General features: G+C 36.7%; 6 protein-coding genes across 7 annotated transcripts; 2 read left to right on the top strand and 4 right to left on the bottom strand.

Moving 5' to 3' along the window:
- Positions 1 to 891: 891 nt before the first annotated feature.
- AT5G27140 (NOP56-like pre RNA processing ribonucleoprotein) lies at positions 892 to 2,947 on the bottom strand (the record flags this gene model as incomplete). Of its 2 annotated transcripts, NM_122596.1 has the most annotated exons (8): positions 892 to 959; positions 1,192 to 1,387; positions 1,459 to 1,956; positions 2,053 to 2,247; positions 2,334 to 2,498; positions 2,578 to 2,670; positions 2,724 to 2,768; positions 2,870 to 2,947. In NM_122596.1, 8 exons carry the CDS (start codon positions 2,945 to 2,947, stop codon positions 892 to 894), a joined length of 1,338 nt encoding a protein of 445 aa, NP_198066.1. The 2 variants fall into 2 exon arrangements, with proteins under 2 accessions (NP_198066.1, NP_001330282.1); NM_001343993.1 differs by lacking the exon at positions 892 to 959 and having other exon boundaries at positions 1,115 to 1,387; positions 2,053 to 2,253.
- A 988-nt stretch (positions 2,948 to 3,935) lies between these two features.
- On the bottom strand, positions 3,936 to 4,942 carry AGL39 (AGAMOUS-like 39; the record flags this gene model as incomplete). The annotated part of the gene is made up of 1 exon (NM_122595.2): positions 3,936 to 4,942. The coding sequence occupies exon 1, from the start codon at positions 4,854 to 4,856 to the stop codon at positions 3,936 to 3,938; it is 921 nt and encodes a 306-aa protein (NP_198065.2). The 5' UTR covers positions 4,857 to 4,942.
- Positions 4,943 to 7,423: 2,481 nt separating this feature from the next.
- AT5G27120 (NOP56-like pre RNA processing ribonucleoprotein) lies at positions 7,424 to 10,628 on the bottom strand. Its single transcript, NM_122594.3, has 9 exons — positions 10,510 to 10,628; positions 10,125 to 10,214; positions 9,983 to 10,024; positions 9,714 to 9,893; positions 9,473 to 9,637; positions 9,078 to 9,278; positions 8,493 to 8,990; positions 8,258 to 8,392; positions 7,424 to 8,107 (listed from the first exon to the last, which is right to left on the bottom strand). The coding sequence occupies exons 2-9, from the start codon at positions 10,200 to 10,202 to the stop codon at positions 7,805 to 7,807; spliced, it is 1,602 nt and encodes a 533-aa protein (NP_198064.1). The 5' UTR covers positions 10,203 to 10,214; positions 10,510 to 10,628; the 3' UTR covers positions 7,424 to 7,804.
- Positions 10,629 to 10,822: 194 nt separating this feature from the next.
- Positions 10,823 to 12,917, top strand: AT5G27110 (Tetratricopeptide repeat (TPR)-like superfamily protein; the record flags this gene model as incomplete). The annotated part of the gene is made up of 1 exon (NM_122593.2): positions 10,823 to 12,917. Exon 1 carries the CDS (start codon positions 10,842 to 10,844, stop codon positions 12,915 to 12,917), a length of 2,076 nt encoding a protein of 691 aa, NP_198063.1. The 5' UTR covers positions 10,823 to 10,841.
- Positions 12,918 to 13,044: 127 nt separating this feature from the next.
- Positions 13,045 to 16,430, top strand: GLR2.1 (glutamate receptor 2.1). Its single transcript, NM_122592.4, has 5 exons — positions 13,045 to 13,439; positions 13,600 to 14,903; positions 14,999 to 15,311; positions 15,424 to 15,827; positions 15,907 to 16,430. Exons 1-5 carry the CDS (start codon positions 13,178 to 13,180, stop codon positions 16,327 to 16,329), a joined length of 2,706 nt encoding a protein of 901 aa, NP_198062.2. The 5' UTR covers positions 13,045 to 13,177; the 3' UTR covers positions 16,330 to 16,430.
- On the bottom strand, positions 16,101 to 16,871 carry AT5G27093 (uncharacterized protein; the record flags this gene model as incomplete). Its single annotated transcript, NM_001349603.1, has 2 exons — positions 16,745 to 16,871; positions 16,101 to 16,188 (listed from the first exon to the last, which is right to left on the bottom strand). A coding segment is annotated over exon 2 (21 nt), but the record flags the coding sequence as incomplete, so codon positions are not given.
- Between the last annotated feature and the right edge of the window lie 967 nt (positions 16,872 to 17,838).

Raw genomic sequence — 17,838 nt, 5'->3', positions numbered from 1 at the left:
AATATGATTATTTCTAAATTTTCGAGGAAAAAAACGAGGCCATGTCGGAATGACAAAAAAATACTTTTAACGTTTACTAATTTTTAATTAGGAAATTATTGTTCATTGGTAACTCTTTTCCTTATAGAGTATAAACCAACTCACGTTCCTTACATATGTCGAAATGACAAAATATTTGGTTATTGTTAAATTGTTTGTTATTCAAGCAAACAGAGTGTTCTGGTCTTAATAGAGTAAAGATATAAGATTAAAACACACAAAAAAGGTAAATATTGAGCGTGACACTTTTTGCATCAGAGCTTTCTCTACATCAATCATGGATATCTCAAGGTTTCTGCATTTTTGTTCAACATACATATAAGGCATTTTCTAGAGCCTAAAGCCGGATCAATGAAATCCGGGGCCCTATTTAAATTACGAAAACAAAGTACTCTTATCTTAAAAATTATAGAGTAAATAGAAACTAATTTAAACAAAATTCTGGAGTTAAAAACAAAAGTACAATAATATTCTCAAATATTTTGGACCACACAGTTATTTAGGATTTATATGTATAAAACTAACTATTTTCTCCCATTATCAAAAATCAATATATGTATATATAACTAAAATAAAATTTCTTTGAGGCCCCTTTAGAATGGGGGCCACTGTAATGTTTCATGTTCATGTGTTATGGTCCGGCTCTTAGTAGCATCGCAATTTCAATAGGTTCGATTGAGTGATTCAAAGGTTATGGAATTCAAAGCCACATAACCTTTTTACAAATTTGATTTTGTTTTTGATCCACTTTTCTCTTTCATTTATTTATGGAATTGGATTTTTTTTTTATCCAACTCTTATGGATGTTTAGCTTGTGAATTAATCATGTTTAAATCCACTTGTAAATCAAGTCTAAAGCGACAGAACCTTGATGTTTACGTTCTTGTGAACATATTTGTTGGTCTTAACCACATCTTTAACTGATTATTTTTTTTGTCAAGTCTACCGAACCAAATGACAAGGGAAACCGTTTTTGAATTGAATGACTTTGAAAGAGTATCAACATGATCCTAACAAAACGTCAAGAAACTAGACGTGTTACTCACGCATAATTTTGTATATCTGAGCTAATGGCTTACCATAGCAACTGGTTAACAGAAAAGAAATAGATTAGAGAAATTAAAAGCATCAGGAGTAATAATCCTGTTACACCCTCTTGTTTGCTCTTCTTTGCGGGATCTTCCACGGTTTCAAGTTCTGCTTCTTTCTTCCTCTTCTTCGAACACTCCTCAGTTTTGGGTTCTTCCTCATCATCAGCCTCCTTCTTTGTATCTTTGTCATTAACTTCTTCTTCTTCTTCGCATGCTCCTAAATCTCCTCCTTCAAGATTTCTCAAGCGCGCTTCAAGCTGTCGAAAAAAATTAGACCATCAAAGAAGGAAGAAAAATGTAGATAGGATCGGGCGGGAGAGAAGAATACCTTTAAGCGGCTTTCGACTCCCATAGTGTTGTCTTGGCCATTACCAAAAGCATCACACCGGATAGCAAGAGCAGATTTTGCAGCTAGTGAACGTGCGATTTTACCCTTGTTCTCTGGTGCAGCTTGCCTAACCAAAGGTGCGTGGTAGATTAAACCATACTTTGGAGTGGCTTGTTTGGTCTTAAGGGCTTTATATAGGGTCTTTTCAGCTCCAAGAATCTGAATTGTGCTCCATGGTAGCTTTGAGAGGTTCCATAAACTACCACAATGAGATATTAAGCGAGCACCGACTAGCTCCCCGACAAGGGCAGTTAGATTTGGTGCAATTTTGTTCATTTTGTTCTTCAAGTCGTCACAAAGCAGAGTTTTGTCCTCAGCGATTGAAAGAACTTGGTCACAGAGTTCTTGGATGTGCATCAAATCAAGGTCACTGACTTCAGTTCTCGTAGACACCATAGAAGCCTCTTTTAGTTCTGCTTCAACTTCATCAGCCAATATCTGAGATGACATTGGACACAGAAAGATGTTTCATAAAGACAAAACTATAGTTTAATGGAAACAAAAAGTCAAGGAGAATGGTAAATAAGGCTTTACCTCAGAGAAGTCTAGCGTTGCAGCATTAATCCGATTCCCCATTAGTTTAACCACCTTGGCATATAAGATATTGTCCTGTACAATATTAGCAAGCTCGGGAAAATGCAAACCGTACAATTCACAAACGCTCGTAGTGTAAGTGTTAAGCTCTTTGTCAAGATCATCAAGCAGACTGATAGATAGGATTATCATGGTCTCCACCTAACAAAACATTTTAAGTATGAGAGGGGAAAAGTAACATAAGCAAGGGTAAAACAAAACACAGAGAACTCAATGACTACCTTGTCAGAGGTGATTTTTAGTTTATATCTAGCAAGGATGTGAGACAATTCCAAGCTCACTGGAGCTAAATCATTATCATCCAATCCGGATAAAAGTTCGGTTAACTGACTTCTCACACCTCGTAACAGCTCCATAACAGCATCGTTGTGAACACATTCTATGTCCTAGAGGAGAGAAGCAAATCCGTAAGACACAAGCCATATATATACAGAAATATGTAAAAGATCATAACAAAATACACACCAGTTTCTCTGTGATGATATCTCCAAGCTTTGGATCAGCCACAGCTAAGATTTCACCATCATCACAGTTATTTTTCAAAAACTTGTGTAGACCCTTGCTTGGAGTTCAGATGTGTTGTCAAACTTATGAAAAGCTTTTAGCTTAACCATCCTTCGAGCTGACTCTGCAGAGTAGAACTCAGTACCCAAATCCTACAAGAACAAATTTGACATACTTAGAATATTAAAAACAAACGACACATATAGACAAGGTTAAGATCAATGAAAGTAAGAGAATGAATAAGGTAAATAACCTCAACATTAGAGAGCTTTCCTTCATCTAATACTTTAAAGAGTGCAAAACCACCTGACGTCTCAAACAGTACGAGCATCTTTAAGATTACGAGAAACCCTTTAATCAACTCAACATCTCAAAGTCAGAACTATACTTAGTCAAAAACTAATACTTGGAAGCCACGTTCCACTGACAACGGAGAAAGATTCAATAAATACCTAAGAGGATTTAAGCAAAGCTGCTGCGTTAGAGAAAGAAAAAAAGAGGAGCAACGAATTTGCTATAAGGGTTCGAGATTCTTAATCGACGATCTATATATATAAGAAAATAAATATATGATTTTCTATTAAAAAGTTACGGAAAAAAAACATGTGAAAATATAATTTTCACAAAAAACTAAAAAAAAACCTTTAAAAAAAAAACTATTCTTATTTTCTTAAAATGGTATATTTCTAAAAAGAATTATACAATTAATTTTTAAAGATGTCAAAATAACCGACCTTACTTCTAAGGGAAAAGATTATCAAAAACAAAGTTTATTTATTCTCTATCAAAAACAGAGTTTGATCTGCTAATTTTAATATACAAATTGTAAAATATATGATTACCTTAAAGAAACTATAAAATTAATTACTAATTCGAAAAATGATTATAGTTACTTTTTTAATAAAATGTTGGTATAAATATGTTCATCTAATCTACGTTACATACATAATCTTAAATTAATCTCAAGTACTCTGTTCAAAGTTCAAACACATCACCTAACAAGATGACCATTAAGGAATCAAAAAGTGTTCAGCTAAAGGCTAAAACTCATGTAAAATTACAAGCAAAAGCTCCAAAAACTGTGTTCTTCTTTTCTGAGAATCCAAATTCAAATCACTAACTTGAATTTAACATCAACAAACTAGTAAGTGGAATTGCAAAACTGATTCAAACAATTTACTTTCAACTTCGAAAGGGTTCACATCAGAGTATCAAACAATAAAGGAAAAAAGGTTTACAAAAACTTAAATTGGATCAAGAATCTCTGTTTACAATGAGACAAAATCAGAACAAGTTCTGAAGATTACAACCACATCATATCAGACATGACGTCTAAAGTCGGAATCTCCGAAGTTGATCATTGCATTGGTGTTATCGAGACCGAAGTAGCTGTTTAGACCAAACACATCATCGTTGGATAGATCATTCCAAAAGCAGATCTCATCATCCAAATTGACATTGGCCTCTGTTTGTGTTTCTTGTAGTAGTAGATTGATTTGGTTAATCTCTTCCTCTGTTTCAAATCCTTGGATCTCGGAGCTAGGGTTTTGATCAAAAGAAGCAACTTGTGAAGATGATTCTCCACAGATCTGATAGAGAGAGGAGTAACAGTCCTGATCAAAAGACGGAGACGAGAGGTTAGGGTTTTGATCGCCATGGAAAGAAGAAAAGGTTTGATCGCTGCAATACTCGTTGACAGAGTTTGGAGTAAAAGTAGAAGCAATTTGCGAATAAGAAGATCCATCACAATCCTCGACGTCGAGAGAACAAGTACTATTAGGGTTTTGGTCGAAACTAGAAACAAGTTGAGATTTTTCTTCCTTCTCAAGGCAAGCCATCACATGCTTCTTCATTCTCTGTAAACGATCCTCGATAATGCTTAACTCAGAGAGATCATCACACGAATGGTAGAGATCAGGGTCTTCCCACCAAAATCCTAGTTTGGATCCGGCCGGGTTAACAATCTTGGGTGGAGGCTTGCGATTTAGGTAACAATCAGCGATTTCGTAGGCAGAGGAGTAACCGGAGAAGGAATAGACAACATCGGAACTATCGGAGGGAGAGGTTACGAAGACGGCGATGTTAGCACCGGAGATAAGACAGAGATCGGCGGCTTTGGAAAAAACAGTTTGACGGCGTTTAGAGCAAGTCACGGCTCGTTGCTCTTTGGTTTCTCGTTTCTTTATTTCGATTTTGCGCTTTGTTCCTTTCTTCATCATCGTGGAATCAGATGAAGGCATAATGTTTCTTACGGAGAGACAAATAGACACAGAGAAAAAGTGAAAAGAGAGAGTAGAAGCAAGATAGATATATTACCCATATTTATAGATGTAATAGCCGCCTGAGTTATATATGTCAAACTTAATTAGGTCTTGTTGTTTTCCTTTTACTGCCCAACTTTATTTCTATGCATTTAACGTTTTTTTTCTTTCCTACTAAAACGTTTTAGAGATTTCTTTTATTACAACAATAGCAGAAAAAAATTATTACTACTATAAACAATTAAACATATATATTGGATATTCAAAATTATCTAAATATTAGATTTTAACCCGCGTTATACCGTAGAAATAATTTATTTTTTTAAATCAGTATATATAAAAGTTTGCAAATTATATCTATCTATAAAATAAAAATATTTTATAGTTTACAATTGTTATTAAGTAACGTTCTTTCAAACCCGTTCCGCCAAACTCGTCCCGTAAAAAAACCCAGTGGTACACCGTTAATTTAAATATATAATTAAAATAAATATTTTACGGGATTGCAATTGTATTTTAGTTTGTCAAACAAATTTTTTTAAAAATATTTGTCGAAATCTAATTCAAATTTTGGAGAAATTAGATTTAGTGAATTGATAAGAAATGTATTTAGGTGCATTTTGCTCATTTTAAGGGATTGCAATTGTATTTTGGTTTGTCAAACATTTTTTGTTTTAAATAGTTACCGAAATTTAGTTCAATTTTGGAGAAATCTGCGTGATATATGGGATTAGAATATATTTGGAATTTTTTTTGCTTGTTAATTAATTTATTGCAAAAAAAACAATAATTAAAAGCTAGTGGCAGCCATTATAAATAAGTTCCAACTCTAAGATTTATTTCACAAAATGGCGGCAAAAATGTATATGTAGATTTAGTTACCTATAATCAATGTTCAAAAAATCGTTGTACGGTAGCTAGACGTTCGATAGATGTCTAGGCTATTTTTTTGAACATTACCTATAATAAGTACATAAAACACTATATATTAAACTTTTTCGCGGCAACTAAATCTAATAATACTAAATCAACAGTCACTTTTAAAAAAACTGTAAGCTTCTCATTTTGACACGTATGCTTTAAGTCTAAAATTTTGCACTTCCACAATCGTAAACCAATTCACTTCCTTTTACTATTCAATAGAATATTCTTTTTTGACAAAAGATAAATTTAAATTTTTTTAACCACTTTTTCAGCAACTACTTCTTCCACGTTATTAAGATTCTTTACTTTCTCTCCCATCTTTCAAACCCTCTGCCAGTTAATTTACGATCTCAAGAGCAACCGTATAAGCCATTCTCAAGAAGATAAAAACAGGTTTAAATTCTTCTTCTTCTTTCCTTTCTCATAATCTTAGATCCTCCATTCTTTCATCTAAATACGTCTACCAGAGAAACGAAAGAATGACGTAAATAATGAAAGTTGAGACTTTTGTGATACCTAATGTGATGGACGCTGTTAACCCCTCACGACTCACTGAGTTTGGTCCACCCAATCGCTGGTATGAATATCAATAAACCTTTGGCCGTTTTGTTGCGTTTTACTTGGTCTTATCTTCTTACATTTTCCATGCACACCCGCTGCTACAAAATGACCACATGAGTTTGCGAGAATCATATAGAAACAAAATGGATGCAAATGTTTTGGGGCTTTCAATTCAGAAAAAGAAGAAGAAGAAGAAGAAGATAACCAAATTGAGAGATGGGTGGCATGACATGACATCTTCTTCCACGGTGTAGTGTGCAAAATAATTTAAATGTGAAACCATCTTATATGTTCAAGTTTAGAAAAGCGTTTTGGTTAGAAGGTAATTCATTTCTCCATCATTATTATTGTTAAGTTTTTTGAGAAGAAAAAACGGCTCTGTATATATATATATATTTTTTTCTATATATCTATGAGATAAGTTAGTGTATTTATGTAAGATTATTTGCTGTTTCCAATAAAAGTTTTCTTAATTTTAACACATATATTATTTTACAATTTGAGTAAAGTTGAATAGGACTTTTATTGAGAGTTATAGAGCAATGTGTGATACACATTGTATTTTGTGAGGTTGTGATATTCGTCATTTGTGTAATTGTTGCAAATTTCAAAGACACGAAATATATTATTGGTATTGTTGTTTTGCGTGCAAGGCACGGGCTGCCTACTAGTTTACTTACAAATAAAAAGACTTTATAAATTAAAATCCAGTTCGATAGGTGTCTAGGCAGATTTTTTGAACATTACCTACAATGATTACATAAAACACTATAGATTAAACTTTTTCCACGGCAACTAAATTTAATTAAAAATAAAAAAAACTTTATGAATTAAAATCCAGTTAAATATTTTAAAACATATATGTTCAGTAGTAAATTTTGATATTGACGGAACCATTATCACGAAATATTCAGAAAGAATTTTGATTCATATTCATCACAAAATTTATAGCACAATAAAAATATATACACACACAAAGTAGGTAGACTCTAGATTTTATTTATCTTTTGAAATTTCTAAGGTCTGGTATGATTTGCCTTATGCTCAACCCAATCCATTTCCAATTGACTATTAAGGTACTTTTTAGACTCACAAATATTCATTTTGTACAAGGTTTTTTAAAATGTCAATGATACACTTGATGAAAAATGTCGACTCTTCGGACTGATCTTTACAAATTTATGAACTAATCAACTATGAGTAATTACGTTATACTAAGATTAGAAGGATTTAACGGTAAGGTCTTGACTCGTTTGGCAAAATGCAAGTTTCTGGGATAAGGACTAAACCAAACATATTATAACCTTACAAAACGAAGAGTAGTTCTTTTTTTTAAGTTTCAAACAAAACAAAAACCTTACTTAACACCTAACGCCACAAAAGATTTTCTTTGTTTCTGATAACAAAGTAAACTAGACCACGCAAAAATATTAAAGGTCTCTTCAGACCTCAGTTTTCTTCTTCTTCTTCTTCTCACTCTTTTCCTTCTTCTTAGCAGGCATTTCAGTTTCCTCTTCCTCGTGTTTTCTCTTCTTCTTCTTCTCCTTCTTTGCAGGCTCTTCGGCGGTTTCAGGTTCTGCTTCTGTCTTCTTCTTATTCGATTTCTTCTTTGAGGGCTCCTCAGTTTTGGCTTCTTCCTCATCATCAGCCTTCTTCTTCTTCTTTTTGTCTTTCTTCTCTTTCACACCGTTCTCTGAATCCACTGTGGGAGTTTGAAGAAGAGAGTCTGCAGCAGTGTTGTATGTCTGCAGAATACAACAACAACAACAACAACAAACAGCTTAATCCTTTAAGCAACATTACAGGTAATATATCCAAAACACAATTGCACAAATCCAGAATTCATAATTACAAAAGAAAGTTGAAGAAACAAACTAGCAGAGGAATAATCTGACCTTAGCAGGAGTGATCAGACCTCCGGATCCTTTCTTTTTATCTTTGTCATATACTTCAATCTTTGGTTTGCCTTTAGCTGAGCCAGATAGACGTCCTAAATCTTTTCCTTCGAGAGTTCTCAACCGTGCTTCAAGCTGTCAGAAGAAAATAGCCCGCATGGTAAACATCAATCAAGGTAGAGTATTTTTAGATCAGATCGAGAGGAAGATCGGAAAAAAAAAAATTGAAGGATACCTTTAAACGGTTTTCAACTCCCATAGTGTTGTCTTGGGAGTCACCAAGAGCATCACAACGGATAGCAAGAACAGATTTTGCAGCTAGTGACCGTGAAATTTTACCCTTGTTCTTCGGTGCAGCTTGGCCAACAACAGATGCATGGAAAATTAAACCATACTTTGGAGTAGCGTGTTTGGTCTTAAGGGCTCTAAATAAGGCTTTTTCAGCTCCAAGAATCTGAACCGTGCTTCCAGGTTGCTTTGCGAGGTTCAACAAACTACCACCGTGAGATATTAAGCGAGCACCGACTAGCTCCCCGACAAGGGCAGTTAGATTTGGTGCAATTGTGTTCATTCTGCTCTTCAAGTAGTCATAAAGCTGAGCTCTGTACTCGGCAAGAGAAAGAACCTGGTCACAGAGTTCTCGGATGTGCAATAAATCAAGGTCACTGACTTCAGTTCCCATAGATATCACAGCAGCCTCTTTCAGTTCTGCTTCAATTTCATCAGCCAATATCTGAGAGGAGGACACAGAAACAATGTTTCAAAAAAAAAAAAACTAGTGTTAAGCACAAGGAAGTCAAATACTCAAACAGGCCTTTACCTCAGAGAAGTCTAGCTTTGCAGCATTAATCCGATTCCCCATTAGTTTAACAGCCTTGGCATATAAGATATTGTCCTGTACGATCTTAGCAAGCTCAGGAAAATGCCAACCAAACCATTCACGAACCCTCATAGCGTAAGTGTTAAGCTCTTTGTCAAGATCATCAAGCAGACCAATAGCTTGGATTATCATGGTATCCACCTAACATACAAGTACAAGGTGAAGTAACATAAGGGTCAAACAAACACAGGATATATAGACAAACTCAATTGCAATTCAGACCTAATGTTGGAAGAGTAAAAAAAGGGATACCAAAAGTTCCATAATTTATCAAAAGTTGGCTAACTCAACAAATAATTCAGAGAACCAAAAACCAATACAAATCAAATGACTACCTTGTCGGAACTGAACTTTAGTTTATATCTGGCAAGGCTGTGAGACAACCCCAAGCTCATTGGACCTAGATCTTGATCACCCAATCCAGATATAAGTTCAGTTAGCTGGCTTCTGATACCTCTTAACAGCTCCATAACAGCATTGTTGTGAACACAGACTATTTTCTACACGAGTGAAGCAAAACCGTAAGAAACAACCCTTACTCAGAAATAAAAGAGCGTATCGGAACAAAATACACACCAGTTTCTCCTTGATGATATTTCCAAGCTTAGAATCAGCAACAGCTAATGTTTCACCAACACAGTTAGCTTTCAAAAACTTGCGTAGACCCTTGCTTGGAGTTCCCTCAAGCAATTTAGCCACTGCTTCAAGAGCTTCAGCTGTGTTGTCAAACTTGTCAAAAGCTACTAGCTTCACCATCTGTAACAACACACCAAAAATTGCTATGAGAAACAAATATTATTAGCCAGATACAAAATTTGAACTATGTCTAGAACAAAATAAATCACCTTTCGGGCTAACTTTGCGGTCGAGAACTCATTACCCAAATCCTACAATCACAAATTTGACATACTTAGAATTAAAAAACCAAACCACACACAGAAACAAGGTTAAGATAAATGAACAAAGGAGAATGATTTAGTTAGTAACCTCAACATTAGAGAGCTTTCCTTCGTTTAATACTTTGAAGATGGCAAAACCACCTGGCGTCTCAAACAGTATTAGCATTTTTACAAGCTCCTGAAAAGAAGAAAAAACAAGATTAAGAGAAACCCTTGAATCAACTCAAAGTCACCAAACTTGCAAGTTAGTGTTTTACGAGCTAAAGCCATTAAGCTAGTACGAAACAATATTCAAGGTAAAACTTTTTCCCTGTTTCGAAGTTTACAAATCAGAATAATAGTTAAGGCAGATACTCTGTTCAAATTCTTGAAAATCCGACAAAGAACAGAACTATACTTTGTCAAAGTCTTAGAATTTTGGAAGCTTATTTGCCATAACAACGAAGAAAGAGAGGGCGAGAGAGATTCAGTACCTTAGAGGGTTAACGCACAACTACAGCTTTAGAGAGAGCTAAAATCAGGAGCCGCGATTCTGCTAGGGTTTAAGATGGTTTTTATAGTTGTTGAAGAAGGTTCAGAGATTCTCAAAACGCTGCGTTTTTATTGCTAACGGCGCGTTTTTGTAACCTAGGGTTTTAAAACGCATCGCTAATTTAGAAAAATAAATCATTTTGGGCCTAATTAAGTTTGGCCCATTAGTATAAACGACGTCGTAGTTTGAATCATGTCTTTCCTTTATAATTTAGCTAAAGCAGCGACTGATCACATTTCAATCTCTCACGACAAAAAAAAATGTGAACTTGAAATGGAATCTTCAAAGTTGTTGTCTTTATTGCGAGAGTGTACCAATAGCACCAAGTCTCTAAGAAGAATCAAGCTTGTGCATCAGAGAATACTCACGTTGGGGTTACGAAGAGACGTAGTTTTATGCAAAAGTCTCATCAATGTCTACTTTACTTGTAAAGACCATTGCTCAGCGAGACACGTCTTCGAGAACTTCGATATACGATCGGATGTTTACATATGGAACTCTTTAATGTCTGGTTATTCAAAGAACTCAATGTTTCATGACACTCTTGAGGTTTTCAAGAGGTTGTTGAATTGCTCAATTTGTGTCCCTGATTCGTTTACTTTTCCGAATGTGATTAAGGCTTATGGTGCGTTGGGTAGAGAGTTTCTTGGTAGGATGATTCATACTCTTGTGGTGAAGAGTGGGTATGTTTGTGATGTGGTTGTGGCGAGTTCTTTGGTTGGTATGTATGCAAAGTTTAACTTGTTTGAGAATTCACTACAAGTGTTCGATGAAATGCCTGAGAGAGATGTAGCATCTTGGAACACGGTTATTTCGTGTTTTTATCAAAGTGGAGAGGCAGAGAAGGCTTTGGAGTTGTTTGGAAGAATGGAAAGTTCTGGCTTTGAACCAAATTCAGTTTCGTTGACGGTGGCTATATCGGCGTGTTCAAGGCTGTTGTGGTTGGAGAGAGGGAAGGAGATACATAGAAAATGTGTGAAGAAAGGGTTTGAGTTAGATGAGTATGTAAACTCTGCCCTTGTTGATATGTATGGGAAATGTGACTGCTTGGAGGTGGCTAGGGAGGTTTTTCAGAAAATGCCTAGAAAGAGTTTGGTTGCTTGGAATTCTATGATCAAAGGTTATGTCGCTAAAGGAGACAGTAAGTCATGTGTTGAGATTTTGAATAGAATGATCATAGAAGGAACTCGACCGAGTCAGACAACCTTGACCAGCATTTTGATGGCTTGCTCTCGCTCACGGAATCTCCTACATGGAAAATTTATACACGGTTATGTGATTAGAAGCGTTGTAAATGCAGATATCTATGTGAACTGTTCCTTGATTGATCTATACTTCAAGTGTGGTGAAGCAAATTTGGCTGAAACCGTCTTTTCAAAGACACAGAAGGACGTTGCTGAGTCATGGAATGTCATGATTTCTAGTTATATCAGTGTAGGTAATTGGTTTAAGGCTGTTGAAGTGTATGACCAAATGGTGAGTGTTGGAGTGAAGCCAGACGTGGTAACTTTCACAAGTGTTTTACCTGCTTGTTCGCAACTGGCTGCGTTAGAGAAAGGCAAACAGATTCATTTGTCCATTAGTGAGAGCAGGCTCGAAACAGACGAGTTGCTTTTGAGTGCGCTTCTTGACATGTATTCTAAATGCGGCAATGAAAAAGAGGCTTTTAGGATTTTCAACAGTATACCAAAGAAGGATGTTGTATCATGGACGGTAATGATCTCTGCGTATGGATCTCATGGTCAACCCAGAGAAGCACTTTACCAGTTTGATGAAATGCAGAAGTTTGGTCTAAAACCTGATGGGGTTACTCTTCTTGCTGTATTGTCAGCTTGTGGTCATGCTGGGCTAATTGATGAGGGTCTCAAATTTTTCAGTCAAATGAGATCAAAGTACGGAATCGAGCCTATTATTGAACATTACTCGTGCATGATTGACATTCTTGGCCGAGCAGGTCGGTTGCTTGAAGCTTATGAAATTATTCAACAAACACCAGAGACAAGTGACAATGCAGAGCTTCTCAGTACTCTCTTCTCTGCTTGTTGCTTGCACCTGGAACATTCATTGGGAGATAGAATCGCAAGATTGCTTGTTGAGAATTATCCAGATGATGCATCAACCTACATGGTCTTGTTCAATTTGTATGCTTCTGGTGAGTCATGGGATGCAGCAAGACGAGTCAGATTAAAAATGAAAGAAATGGGATTGAGGAAGAAACCGGGCTGCAGTTGGATTGAGATGAGTGACAAAGTGTGCCATTTCTTTGCTGAGGACAGGTCTCATTTACGAGCTGAGAACGTTTATGAGTGTCTTGCTCTTTTGAGTGGTCACATGGAATCCGGTCAATGATTCTTATGTTATTGTTAATTATGCATGAGACGAAGTCTCCTCCTTTGCAACGGTTGACTTTAATTGTTGGTTAAATTAGAATATGTAAAAAAAAACAAGTTGCTGCCTTAAATATTATATACTTTGGAATAAATTCAACAAGTTCGTAATTAACAATATCACGACTTCTCCAATTACCAAAGGGTCTCATGCCACACCAAAGAGCATACATATAGACCACCAAGTTTCATTCTTTTTCGGCTAAGTAGAAGAAGAATAAAATGAAGAGAGAAAACAACCTCGTTCTCAGCTTACTCTTCTTTGTAATCGTCTTCCTGATGCAGGTCGGAGAAGCACAAAATAGGATAACCAATGTAAATGTGGGAATCGTGAATGATATCGGAACGGCTTACTCCAACATGACTTTGCTCTGTATCAACATGTCTCTTTCTGATTTCTACTCTTCTCATCCAGAAACCCAAACAAGGCTTGTAACCACCGTTGTTGACTCCAAAAATGATGTTGTTACCGCAGCAGCAGCAGGTACACGCATACCCATTTCTCTAAATTTGCATGCACTGAGATACGTGTGTGTCATCAATCATCAGTTCATATGCACACTTCTTATCTACATTTATGCTTTCTCCTCCAAAGGTTTTTTTTTTGCATAACAAAACACTCCTTGGCGTTGACTTTGTCACAGCTCTTGATCTGATAACGAACAAGGAAGTGAAAGCGATTCTAGGGCCATGGACTTCGATGCAGGCTCAATTCATGATTGAGATGGGACAAAAATCTCAGGTGCCGATTGTTACGTATTCTGCAACAAGTCCGTCCCTCGCTTCCATCCGTAGTCAATACTTCTTTCGGGCTACGTATGATGATTCATCTCAAGTGCACGCCATTAAAGAAATCATCAAACTTTTTGGTTGGAGAGAGGTTGCACCTGTATATGTTGACGACACATTTGGCGAAGGTATAATGCCTCGTCTTACAGATGTGTTACAAGAGATTAACGTTCGTATACCTTATAGGACCGTGATCTCTCCCAATGCCACGGATGATGAAATATCTGTGGAACTTCTCCGGATGATGACTCTACCCACTAGAGTATTTGTTGTCCACCTTGTTGAATTGCTTGCCTCAAGATTTTTTGCGAAAGCTACGGAAATTGGTTTGATGAAACAAGGATATGTCTGGATCCTCACCAACACAATTACCGATGTTCTAAGTATCATGAACGAGACGGAAATTGAAACAATGCAAGGGGTATTGGGTGTAAAGACTTATGTCCCAAGATCCAAAGAGCTTGAAAACTTTAGATCTCGATGGACGAAGAGATTCCCAATTTCTGACCTGAACGTATATGGATTATGGGCATATGATGCCACCACTGCATTGGCATTGGCCATCGAAGAAGCTGGGACATCAAATTTGACATTTGTCAAGATGGATGCCAAGAGGAACGTGTCTGAACTCCAGGGTCTAGGTGTATCTCAATATGGTCCAAAACTTCTCCAGACGCTCTCTCGAGTTCGGTTCCAAGGTCTTGCTGGTGATTTCCAATTTATCAATGGAGAATTGCAGCCATCAGTCTTTGAGATTGTTAATGTGAATGGGCAAGGAGGAAGGACCATAGGATTCTGGATGAAAGAGTATGGTCTCTTTAAGAACGTGGACCAAAAACCAGCTAGCAAGACCACTTTCTCTTCTTGGCAAGATCGACTCAGACCAATTATATGGCCTGGAGACACTACTTCCGTACCCAAAGGATGGGAAATCCCGACAAATGGGAAAAGGCTGCAGATAGGCGTCCCAGTTAATAACACTTTTCAACAATTTGTGAAAGCTACTAGGGATCCTATCACCAATTCAACAATTTTCAGTGGATTCAGCATCGACTACTTTGAGGCTGTAATTCAAGCGATTCCCTATGATATTTCCTATGACTTCATTCCTTTCCAAGATGGTGGTTATGATGCCTTAGTCTACCAAGTGTATCTTGGGGTGAGAGACACTGACCATTTATTTTTCTTTATCTGCTCAATCTTTACTAAGATGGGTTGTTGAAACCACGTCTGTGTTCTTAATGTTTGGAGCAGAAATATGATGCTGTTGTGGCAGATACAACAATATCGTCAAATAGGTCAATGTATGTTGATTTCTCATTGCCATACACACCATCAGGCGTAGGTCTTGTCGTCCCTGTTAAAGACAGTGTTAGAAGAAGCAGTACCATCTTTTTGATGCCTTTGACTTTGGCACTTTGGCTAATCAGCCTTTTGTCCTTTTTCATTATTGGTCTTGTCGTATGGGTTCTTGAACATAGGGTAAATCCAGACTTTGATGGGCCTGGCCAGTATCAACTCAGCACTATCTTCTGGTTTTCTTTCTCCATTATGGTCTTTGCGCCGAGTAAGCTCCCTCTGTCCATTACACTGCAATTGCCAATGCTCATTTTTCACATACTTTAGTGCTGCACCTATTCCAAAAATGTCATCTTGCTTACACCTTAATGCATCTACAGGAGAACGAGTGCTTAGCTTCTGGGCAAGGGTCGTGGTTATCATTTGGTACTTCTTAGTACTTGTGTTAACTCAGAGTTACACTGCTAGTTTGGCGTCGCTTCTTACAACACAACACCTTCATCCAACGGTAACCAATATAAATAGCTTGCTGGCAAAAGGAGAATCTGTTGGATATCAAAGTTCTTTCATTTTGGGAAGACTCAGGGACTCAGGTTTCTCAGAGGCTAGTCTTGTATCCTATGGGTCACCAGAACACTGTGATGCGCTACTGAGCAAAGGACAAGCAGAAGGTGGTGTTTCTGCGGTTTTAATGGAAGTACCTTACGTGAGAATTTTTCTGGGACAATACTGTAACAAGTACAAAATGGTTCAAACTCCGTTCAAGGTCGATGGATTAGGCTTTGTAAGTCCATAACTTTGCATTGAACTCACTCTTGTAGTCATCTTGCACCTAATGCTAAAACCATAAGTTTCTTCTGCAGGTCTTTCCCATTGGATCCCCTCTAGTGGCTGATATTTCAAGGGCCATTCTAAAAGTGGAAGAGTCGAACAAGGCAAACCAACTCGAGAATGCATGGTTCAAGCCAATCGATGAAAGCTGCCCAGATCCACTCACCAACCCCGATCCAAATCCTTCAGTATCCTTCCGGCAACTTGGCTTTGATAGTTTTTGGGTTTTATTCCTTGTTGCCGCCATAGTTTGCACTATGGCATTGTTGAAATTTGTGTATCAATTCTTGAAGGAGAACCCAAATCAAAGGAACCTGCGAGTATTGTGGGAAAAGTTCAATGAGCCGGATCAAAAGTCATACATAAAAGATGTGACGAAATGTCAATGCTCCTCAGGTCAAGGCATGCCAAAGAATGGCCAAGAAGGAGCAAACGCAGTAAACAATGGCAATTAAAGTTAGCACATCTATTGTTTTCCTTTCTTATTTCAAACAAAGGTTTCATTACATCTTTGAAAATTCCAAACAAAAGAGACACCTCCGAGGATCCTGATGATCATTGTTCATTGTGATAAAAACAAAAAAAGGTTTAAGAATCTGCTCCCCTTTAATGACCTAAAGCACCGATTGTCTATAGCAAAAATTATGCAGTCAAAGAAGCAAAGAGCATTTTACAGATTAAAATTAACCCACAGATAGTTTGAATTCCCGAAACTACAAAGTCAAAGAATCAGCTCAGAATAAACGTTGAATCTACACCTAACCAACTCACCGAAGCATGCCAATAAGAAGAACAACAATCCAGAAGGGTGAGTTGAAAGCAAAATTTACAGTGGATACAAGTTCGTTGTCTAGCGCCAGAAAAGCTTACCGGATCTGGGAAACAGATGGAATCAGTCGGTAACGATGGCCCGTTAGTCGCCGTTGAGACCCTGTGTCGGTGGAGATTATGAGATCACGGTGGATCGAACAGCCCGAGGTCACAAAAAATCGAATCGTTCTCCTCCGATACTCCATTATTGATTTAATTTTTATCAGATTAAGTCTTGTATCCATGAATAAATGATTTTGTTTTTAAAGTTTAAATTGTGACTGAATTATATTTAAGGATATTTGTGGGTTTGTTCTTGTTAATATGGTTCCTTCTTTCTAATATGTTTCGTTGATTGGTTTTGCATCATATAATTATCATTGGCTTATGACGTTGTGAATGCTAGAATTTTCTTTAGTTTAGTTTAGCTTCAAGTTAATTTTCTTTCATCCACCACCAGTAACTAACTATGCAGCTCTTACCTCTAGGTTATGTAGCGTTTTGGAATTCAAAGTTGTAAATTCTGTTGATTTTCAATGGTGACAGTGCTTGTGGTTAGTTTGGTTTATGCAGCTTACTTTGGCTTATAGGATTATAAGTTACCTACTAGTATGACTAGGCTGAAATTTTGTTGATTTTCCAGTGATGACAGGATCTTATTGTGAGTCAGGAGTATGTAATGTTATTTTCTTTCCTTTTTGAATCCTTTATTAACTATTTCGATTTACCTTATTGCATCAAACATGGAAACATGCCTACAAGTTTCTACTTGGTTAGATAATGGCTAATTGACTATATTAAACTCTGCGTACTAAATTAAGTTCTTGTGTTGTTGTTGTACATAGAATAAGTAGATTAATCCTCTCATTTTTACCCCTTACTTCTTCCTTTTTTTGCCTAGTTTTACCTTTGATATTGCTCCGATTCTCTTTCTATGCTCTGGTTGGTATGTGTATAATTCATCGATCTTTGTATTCCGTCTAATCTCTCCGATTTCACTGATTCTTTGGTCTTCTCTGATTTTAGTTTTAGATCTCAGTTAGAACAAAGTCTTTAAGGTTGCAATTTCAGTTCCTCGCAGCTCCATACAAAATATTGAAGAGCTTCCATACAAACAAGAGGCATCAATTTAAACCTCTGTTCATGATCAAAAA

The sequence above is a fragment of the Arabidopsis thaliana genome, chromosome 5 (assembly GCF_000001735.4).
Source record: "Arabidopsis thaliana chromosome 5, partial sequence".
Lineage (NCBI taxonomy): Eukaryota > Viridiplantae > Streptophyta > Magnoliopsida > Brassicales > Brassicaceae > Arabidopsis > Arabidopsis thaliana.
Note: the sequence above shows the minus strand (reverse complement) of the source record. Positions and strands in the feature narration are given on the sequence as shown.